Source organism: Pseudorca crassidens, chromosome 20, assembly GCF_039906515.1.
Source record: "Pseudorca crassidens isolate mPseCra1 chromosome 20, mPseCra1.hap1, whole genome shotgun sequence".
Taxonomy (NCBI): Eukaryota; Metazoa; Chordata; class Mammalia; order Artiodactyla; family Delphinidae; genus Pseudorca; species Pseudorca crassidens.
This window is the reverse complement of record NC_090315.1, coordinates 6069949-6079643: the sequence shown is the minus strand read 5'-3', so window position 1 is coordinate 6079643 and position 9695 is coordinate 6069949. Positions and strand designations below refer to the sequence as shown.

The following is a 9695-nucleotide window of genomic DNA, read 5'->3' as shown; positions in this document are numbered from 1 at the left end:
AGCCTGGACATCAGAAAGACCAACCAGGTGATCAGAGGATTGGAACATGCAGCTACGCAACTTCTGGAGAGAGGAGGGAGGCTGGGGATTGGGTTCAATCACATGGCCGGTGATTTAACCAGTCATGCCTGGTAATAAAACCCTGATTAAAAACTCTGGACAGAGAAGCTGGAGGGAGTTTCCTGCTGGGGAACAGAAGCTACTGTGCCAGGAACCCTACCAGAACCTGCTCTATATATTCCTTCATCTGTTTTTTTTTTTTTTTTAGTAAAATGATGTCAAATGACAAAACAATGTAGTAACTAGTTTTTGTTTTTTGTGGTACGCGGCCTCTCACTGTTGTGTTGTGGCCTCTCCTGTTGCGGAGCACAGGCTCCGGACGCGCAGGCTCAGCGGCCATGGCTCACAGGCCCAGCTGTTTCGCAGCATGTGGGATCTTCCCGGACCGGGGCATGAACCCGTGTCCTGTGCATCAGCAGGCGGACTCTCAACCACTGCGCCACGAGGGAAGCCCAATGTAGTAACTAGTTTGATGTCCTTTATTCAAAGGAAAACTGGATTTCCCGTCGCCCGCGCCACGCCCGGGTAGCAGCTCAGCTGCAGGTTGGTGAACCCACCAGCCTGGGAGACAGTGGCGGCCTTCACACATTTTTATTACATTTATTCCTAAGTAGTTTATTTTCTTTCATCATTTTGTAATTGCATCCTCAGTTTCCAAGTGTAACCTGTCAATTCAAATGTTTGTACATATGTAATCACTTATTTTGTATAATTTGAAGCCATGTCATGGGTGCAAACTGATTTGTAATGTAATATCACTGAATTGGCCCCATTTACTGGAATGATAAATTGCTAAGCTTAGGTACAATAATAGCTGGTAGGTGTAGGAAAGTCAAGGTGGAGATGAAGCAGAAGTGAAAAGAACACTGCTTCCCTACCCACACATACAATAAAAGAAATTCCATGTGGGATTTTAATCCCATATGGGATTGTATTCAGGTATACAATACATGAAAACATTACTATTTCATCACTAAGTGACATGGGAGTGATAAGGCAAAGGCTAAAACAGATTCTCAAAGCTTTAATTTTATTTTTCTTACATAAAAATTATATACATTTATATGCTGAGACTGCATGATCCCAGTGTAAAGTGCAAATCAAAGAGTATATAGAATTAAATATAACAATATATTAATATAAAGCCAATGACTATATCTATATTATATTTAATATCCTCTAGGAAATATAACAAACTGAAATCTATGAAGTAGGAGAAAATTTAAAAGTAGGTACATACGGTGAAACAGATGAAGAATAAATACACATGGTCAAAAAACATTTCATATATCTTGACTTCCAGTTTATCTAAAGTAAATAAAAAGCAAACAAAAACATGTGGTGGCGTCACCTTCATTTCATCAAACTGAAAAATATAAACATTTCTCAAGGTGGATTGTTATTAAAGGTTTGTGGATATCTGTCCTGCACGGACTGGAGGTGAAGGAGGGAAGAGCTACAGCCTTTTCCGAATAAAAGGGGAAGGATACGAATATATGTTTACTTTGCTACACTTTAAAGTCTGCAAATGCATATGAATTACACCCTGATATTTGTTCTCATTATAAAATAGTGCTTGACTTTCCTCACTATAAAATAATGCCAGTGTAGAATGTGCACCTCAGCGCTAGCGCTCCTGAGAGGCAAGAGGCCTGGGGGGTTAATACAGCAACTTGATTGTCCTAAGGCGCATCAATTGTCTAACACAAATGTTAAAAGCGTCGTAATATTCGTCCTCAAGGAAACCCATATTTCACCATTTTGACTCAAGTTTTCAAACTCCTTTCCTATGACCACCCCAGGTTCTAGTGTTTATGAGGAACACCCTGTGTGAAAACTTGGCCCTGCCGGTCACTTTGGAGAATCTGGGCAGTTGCAGGGCTTTGCTCTCTTTCAGAACTGCAGTCTCTGCTGATTAGGCTTGGGTACCCTTAGTTTAAGTCAAGCCTGATCCACTGACAGCCTGTCTAGGGAAGAGGTAGACTGTCCTTGGAGCACGGACCTTCTCCTCCATCCCCGGCTGGACTCGAGGGAGCCGACAGTGGGGTTGGGACGAGCCAGCCCTCAGCAGGGAAGACATAGGCCGCCTGGTTGGCCATGGAGTACGTGGTCAGCACTGCGGTGCACAGAGGCCCCCGCAGCTGGGCCAGCTGCTCCCAGAGCAGCGGGGAATAGCCCTTCTGATTGTACACATTAACTATGTTCTGATAAATGGCCTCAGACATAGAGCGCAGGGCGGTCAAGAGGCTTTTCCGAAGTGGAGGCGGCTGGTCTCCTGGGGACCTGGATCTGGGCCTCTTGCTGCGCCCGGGGCGCCTCCTCTGGGACCTCCTGGGGCGGGCATCCCGGATTTCTTCACTCTTCCTGCTGTGGCCAGAGTCAAGGACCTTCTGTTTCTTCTTTTCCAAAGTCGCACTGCGCTCATCTGGAGAGGCCCCTGCGGAGCAAGCATGTAGGTGAGAGACCTGCCACATTGATTCTCATGGACCCCCATTCCCAGGATCTCACAATGTCCCTTCCGTAAACCCCATCTCTCTCCTGCTCCTGCCCTGCCCCCTCAGCTCTAGAATGAGGTGATGCTATGCCCACCTTGGGCCCTCCAATGCTCCCTGGATCCCAGAGTCTCCAAACGGCTTCAGCCATTGAACACGGCCCTATGTGCCCACACACTGGATAGGTTCCCTGCTTTTCTCTCTGTACACCTGGGGACCCAAAAGCAAGATCCTACCTGTTCTCTCGCAGGTGCCGTCCCTGGAATTGAGCTTCCTCTTCCTGGAGCTCTCCGGACTGGAGCCGCGTTCTGCATCTGTGGATCAAGTGACAGTTTGAATGACTGCCTGCACCCGGCACGCTGGAAACCTAGCCTATCCCGGACACACAAGGAGCCAGGATCCCAACCAAAGCTCGTGTCCCAGCTGCACATCCTACAGTCCAGGATGTGCAAGGCCTGGCTGCCAAAGCTCACCCACTTCCCTGCCCAGGGAGACTGACTTACGCCATATGCCCTGTCCCTCCTCCCCAGAAAAGCGAAATCTTACCTGACAGAGTAGTGCAGCTGTTTCTGTCCTGTGTCTCGTTTTCCTTTGAATTCTCCTCATCTGTCTCGGGCTCTGACCCTGGAGAAAAAGAGGCATTGAGATGACTGTCCTCCCTCGAGGGACACAGAAGCCCTTAGTCCATCCCTAGCCTGTATTTGTGGGCAGTTCTCTCTACCGAGGGCATTCAGACACATGAACTGGAGCAATAATATGGTTCCGGGGGATCATTGCCAGAATACTCAAAGCCCCCATAGGGCTGGGGGACGTCTCCCATCACCGATCTCCAAATAAAATCCCAACAAAACACAAATTCGGTGTCCCTGATTCCATCCCTCCTTCCAGCCTCAGACAAACAGCCCAGGACCCTATCTGGCCTTTGGCCGTGGCTGTCTCTTCACTGGGAAGAGAATGTCTTGCCTTTTTCTTGGGATAGTTTGTCCTCCGCATCTGAGCCTCTTTCTTCCATGGAGTCCTGCTGGACGGGAGGCTGGTCAGTGGGGTGTTCCATGGAGGGGCTGTGCGGGTGTAGGTCTTCAGTGCCCGATTCCATCTTGAAGCCCAAACGAAAGGTCCTCTCTCAGAGCGGTTCCGAGTCGGAAGTGTCCACAGGCGCGATGTGCCTGCCTTTTATTAGACCCTCATGGGGCGTGGCTTGCTCCTATTGGCTGATTGGATTCTACAATCCTATCACTTATCCCAGCCTGAGATGGTGCGAGATTAGGAACCTTGTTGGTTGTGGTTGTACGGGGGAACCTGACACAGGAAGAGAAAGTGAATCTCTGTTTACCCTTAAGACCTCTTCAAAATGTTCAATGTTTTTCCAGTCTTGAATCTTACATCTCAAACTTCTCCTTTGGGTGGGGGTTAGGTGGGACATGGAGATGATAGACTTGAATGCAAATCGTAGAATTATGTATTTGTCTAATAAATAAGTTGGAAGCCATCAAATCAGTTCTAGGAAGTAATCGTTTAAGGATATAAAAGACAATAAAAGACTCCCAGGCTTTATAACACAAAATTATTTCAAAAAATTTTAAATATCATTTAATACCCAGTTCATATTCACATTCTTCTAAATCTAAATTACTCAAACACATTTTATTGGTTTTGATTTTTTTTTAGCCAGGATTTAAACAAAGTTCCTACATTAAAATTACTTCTCATAACATTAGAACTGGTACATTTTGTCTGAAAATATCATTAAAAGCAGTTACAAAATGGAACCACCTACTTATAATCCCCATCACTCAGAAAGAAATTGTATCCAGATATATAAAGTTTAATTTCTACCAATTCAAATCAAAAGGAAACTATTCACAATAAATTGGAAAACAATTCACAGGTTAGTAAACTCATATGATGAAAACTATGTTACATTACATACAGCATTGCTAATAATAAAGTCAATGCAAATAAAAACACCACCAAGTTTTCACATACATACTACTAAAAAAATTCAGATGTTACCCAGTGTGCCTATGATGTGGGGAGCTGGAGATTCTCCTCTGGAGTTAGTGAGATTTTTGGGCTTAACCACTTCAGGAGATACATGATTATGCAAACTAAACCTGAAGATGCGTGAAAATGATGACTCAGCAATTCAACTTCTCACTTTCTGTTTATAACAACAAGGAGATTGCCCAAGTGTATTCATGGGAGCATTGATAGTGGAAGGAAAAACATAAATGCTCACCAATAGGATCAGGGATTATAACCAAAAAGTCCAGTGCATTGACACACAAAAATTACAAACAGTGGTGAAACACAATGAACTATAGGTACATGTGTAAAAAGGAGATTTTTCCAAAACAATTGGGAGAAAAGTCCTGACAAAATATTAGACAGTATAAGGACATGTGTATAAATATTTTACATTTGCAGAAAATGATATATGGTGTTCAAAGTATGTACATATATGTTAGAATTTCTTAAAATTTTGGGAATGAGAAATATCAAATTATAGTTGATTGTATCAGATATATACATATGTGATCAAATCAAAATGCAGAAGAAAAGTAACCAGGAAATAAGTATCTCTTAAGGTCTTCTGGGTGAGAGACCGGCCACATCAATTCCCATTGACCCCCATGATTAGATCTCATGTGATTGCATTGTGTTCGAGGGCAAAGGGAACAAAAATGCCCAGTGAACTGATAAGGCATCTTTTTTTTTTTTTAACTCTTGAGTTCATGATATTTATTTTTTTAATTTTTATTATATATATATATATATTCATTCTTTTTCATATTCTTTTCTCATATAGGTTATCACAGAATATTGAGTAGAGTTCCCTGTGCTATACAGTAGGTCCTTGTTGGTTATCTATCTATATATAGTAGTGTGTGTATGTTCATTCCAAGCTCCTGATTTATACCAACACCCCCCCCGCAACATTTTCCCTTTGGTAACCATAAGTTTGTTTTCTAAGCCTGTGAGTCTGTTTCTCTTTTGTAAATAAGTACACTTGTATCATTTTTTAGACTCCACATATAGGTGATATCATATGACATTTGTCTTTCTCTGTCTGACTTACTTCACTTAATATATAGTCTCTAGGTCCATCCATGTTGCTGAAAATAGCATTTTTTCATTCTTTTTTATGGCTGAGTGATATTCCATCGTATATATACACACCACATATTCTTTATCCATTCCTTTATCGACGGACATTTAGGTTGCTTCCATGTCTTAGCTATTGTAAATAGTGCTGCAATGAACATTGGGGTGCATGTGTATTTTCTAAGTATGGCTTTGAGAAGGCATCTTGAGACCAAGAAAGGAGGGAAGGACCTTTACCTAATCAATGGATCCATGTATGATAGTGTAACTTACTCACAGGGTGGGATCTAGATCAGGCTGACAACGATAAGATCTGGAAGTTTTCACAGCTGCGTTCCGCACCACCCAGGGCCCATTCCAGAATTTTATAGTTAACCTAGGGTATCGGGGTAGGTGCTTGGAAACAGGATGAACTTTCCTAAGTTAAGATTTATGGGCAGGTAACTAGTCTTCTGGGCACCGAGAATCCATCATGGAGAGTTTTCATTATTGCTTGGGGACTAACAGTATAGAGTTATGCTCACAGCCATACATATTGAATTGGTTAGGTTAGCACTGGTGCTTGAACAGGGCATCCTGAAACAACAGAAAGTCTAGCTGGATAGGGAAACTTCCCCTCATGTTTTCTCATCTATTCTGGAAGCCTCATTGTTTCCCATGGAGTTTTCTGAGCATCCACAATCTGACCTGATAAGGACAGTTGAGTTATTATCAGCGTTAGAAACATTTTTTTTTTTTTTTTTTTTTTTGCGGTACGCGGGCCTCTCACTGTTGTGGCCTCTCCCGTTGCGGAGCACAGGCTCCGGACACGCAGGCTCAGCGGCCATGGCTCGCGGGCCCAGCCGCTCCGCGGCATGTGGGATCTTCCCGGACCAGGGCACGAACCCATGTCCCCTGCATCAGCGCAGGCGGACTCTCAACCACTGCGCCACCAGGGAAGCCCAATCCCTTCTTTTTGTATGATCACTTACCCACATTTACTCCTGATAGGCACCCATACCATATAGACTTTGCCTCTCAGATCGAAATAGAAAATATTCTCCCAGAGTCATCCCATGTCTGCATGCTCAGTGTATGATCACAACCATGTGAGAAGGTTAGACCCTGAGATATGGGTTTGTGATTCTGTGACCTCACCTCCCCTTAGAATTGCAATCACCGTTTCACCTGTAGTGGCAATGACCCTGCAGGCTTGGGGAGTTGAGAACATTTATGAAAACCTTTTTTTTCAGAAGTTGCTAATTACCCAAACCAATTACAAGTCTCTAGATAGTATTTGCGAAGGGATCTTGAAATGCTTGGTAAAGGCCATTTTCCATTCCTGGAGGTGAGTCTCAGTGGATATTCTGCTTTGATGACACGTTCTTCCACCCCAAAGTGAGTTCTTCCTAATTATCAGACCACTTAGCTGAACTACCATTAAATTAGGAGCAAAGAAATGAAACCAAAGTACCTGAGAAGGATTTTCAAAGAGATACAAGAAAAAGGGGGAGTATGATACCAAGAGTTCAACGACAATTAGGCTGGAATTATAGACAATATGGATCAGATCGTCAAACATGCCATTCCTTCATCTACAAGACAAACAAATGCTACTTACTCAATTCAAGAGTGCTGGCTGGTTACCGCAATCTTCTACACTTACTTTTTGTTGAATTTTCAGAAATGAGCACTGGTTGCTTTTGTGATTTGTTAAGGAACATAAAAAAATGGAGTTCAAATTAATCTTTTGGGTTTTTTTTTCTCCTACAAACAAATCTGCGTTTTATCCAGGTCCATTATCCAGTGCCTCTCAGTTTGCAAGTATGAGGTTAGAGCCATAACGGTGGACACCCTCTACCACACATGAATTGAGCCTATACACAGACACACACAGAAACACACACACAAATATAACAAAACACATGCTGGCACACACATACACACCAAATACACAGTGGCTCTTAGTGCAATGCAGAGCTCCCTGAGAAGAAAGGGACTGGGCATTTGGCCTCAGGGCATCTTCTTTTCGGAAACTCCGAGAGGTGTGCTAGTCAGAAATCTCCTGTCCCAACACCTCTCTCCCACCAGCCTGGGTGCCTGTCGTTGAAGACCAGGCTTTGCGGCTTTGCTGTCCTACTCCTTGGGGTTCAGCTGAGCTCTGCTCCCCTGACTGCTTTCAGAGATGCCCCTGCCATCCTCAGAGGGGAGGCCTCCCAACCCCATGAAGCATCAGAGACCCAGTCCTGGGGGCACAGGCAGAACGTCTGTCACCACACATAGTTACAAATTTTGTGGGTGTGTGATGAGGACTTTTAATATCTACTCTCAGCAACTTGCGAATACGCAGTTAAATATTTTAACTCTAGTCACCATGTTGTACATATATCTCTGTGACATTTATTTCATAACTGGGAGTTTGCATCTTTTGTGCCCCCATCCCTGCAACCACCAGTCTGTCCTCTGGATCTATGAGTCTGATTCTCTTTTTTAGATTCCACATGTAAGTGAGATCACAGCGTATTTGTCTTTCTCTGTCTGCTTTCTTTCACTTAGCATAATGCCCTCAACGTCCATCCATGTTGTCACCAAAGGTAACATTCTTTCCCTTTTTATGGTCGAATAATGTTCCATTGATGTACATACACCATTTTCTTTATCCATTCATCCGTTGAGGGACACCTAGGTTGCCACTGTATCCTGGCTAAGCGAGGCTGTTCTTAACCTTGGTTTTCATGGGTGCCCAGGAGGTCAGGGTCTCCAAAGTCCTGGGTTGTCACTGAGCTAGTGCCACTGGGAAGACTGAGTTCTCATTGACAAGATGCAAAAAGAATAAGCCAGCATGTTGAGATATGTTTTTAAAAATAGGCTTTATTTTTCAGAGCTGTTTTTTTTTGCGGTACGCAGGCCTCCCACTGCTGTGGCCTCTCACATTGCGGAGCACAGGCTCCGGACGCGCAGGCTCAGCGGCCATGGCTCACGGGCCCAGCCACTCCGCAGCATGTGGGATCTTCCCGGACCGGGTCACGAACCCGTGTCCCCTGCATCGGCAGGCGGATTCCTAACCACTGCACCACCAGAGAAGTCCTTAGCTGTTTTTAGCTCACAGCAATAGAAGCAGAAAGTCCAGAGATGTCCCATATATCCACTATCCCCACTCATGCACAGCCTCTCCCGTAGCGACATATGCATAAGTATTTTAGACATAGTGTATATTGTTAAAATTACATAGTTATACGAATGTAGTTTTAAAGTCATAGAAAATGGCAAAGACCAAAATACAGCGTATTGTTTCAGATGTACAAATTTGAGAGAAAGTGAGAGTGTGAAGGAATGGTAAACACCCAATAGAACATTGCATCCGGTCAGTGGATTGTGGGTGATGATTGGTTAGCATGTGATTAGGTTAGGATGATGAGATTAACGGGAGGGAAAGTCCAGGGGGTCCTAAGACAGTGTAAAGCCCAGCAGAAGAAGGAATTCTGGTCAGTGGTCTCTTCTCCAGGCATCCTGGCAACCACTCTCTCTCCAGTGGTTTTGTCCAGTGTCCACATATCTGGGCGGTTCTGGACAGACAGCAGAAGCGCACTTTACTTTTCATTACGGTTTATCGTCAGTGAACTAGGAGAGTGGGAACAAGCAACAGAGGGCCATTTTAGACGTTGAGGTAAGGATTAGTTCATTGTTTAATAGAATTTCTTAGCACAGTGACTGATTCACAAAATACTTCCAAAACGTTAATTTTTCAATGAATGTCAGACTTTTCAAAGAATGGTCACCAAGCACTTGATTTGTGTGTGGTGGTGGGTGAGCAGTTGTGGAACCCTTTGAGCGAGGGCTTTATAAAACTATAAGCAATTTGTTCATCTATCTTTCATCCTAGTGTATTCATGAGAACTTGTTTGGAGGTGGCTGAAATTCAGGACCCTGACCCTAAGCCTGTACACAAAACAGAGCAGCACCTCAGGTGTGAAGCTCCTAGTGCAATGTGGAAGCATGAGTTATTCTACCTTATTTTATGGTTGGGAAATCCTTCCTCACTACTTGATTTTGGTCATT

General features: G+C 43.7%; 1 protein-coding gene across 1 annotated transcript; it reads right to left on the bottom strand.

The window, feature by feature from the left end:
* Positions 1 to 2027: 2027 nt before the first annotated feature.
* LOC137215473 (protein FRG2-like-1) lies at positions 2028 to 3677 on the bottom strand. Its single transcript, XM_067720754.1, has 4 exons — positions 3497 to 3677; positions 3099 to 3211; positions 2789 to 2866; positions 2028 to 2497 (listed from the first exon to the last, which is right to left on the bottom strand). Exons 1-4 carry the CDS (start codon positions 3646 to 3648, stop codon positions 2028 to 2030), a joined length of 813 nt encoding a protein of 270 aa, XP_067576855.1. The 5' UTR covers positions 3649 to 3677.
* Positions 3678 to 9695: the final 6018 nt, after the last annotated feature.

Bases quoted from the DNA above. Each gene is read 5' to 3' on its own strand.
- LOC137215473 (XM_067720754.1), bottom strand. From the start codon at position 3,648: ATGGAATCGGGCACTGAAGACCTACACCCGCACAGCCCCTCCATGGAA. The intron at 2,867-3,098 runs GTAAGATTTCGC...CTTGATCCACAG, and splicing joins CAGCTGCACTACTCTGTCAG to ATGCAGAACGCGGCTCCAGT. The intron at 2,498-2,788 runs GTAGGATCTTGC...CTTGCTCCGCAG, and splicing joins CGGCACCTGCGAGAGAACAG to GGGCCTCTCCAGATGAGCGC.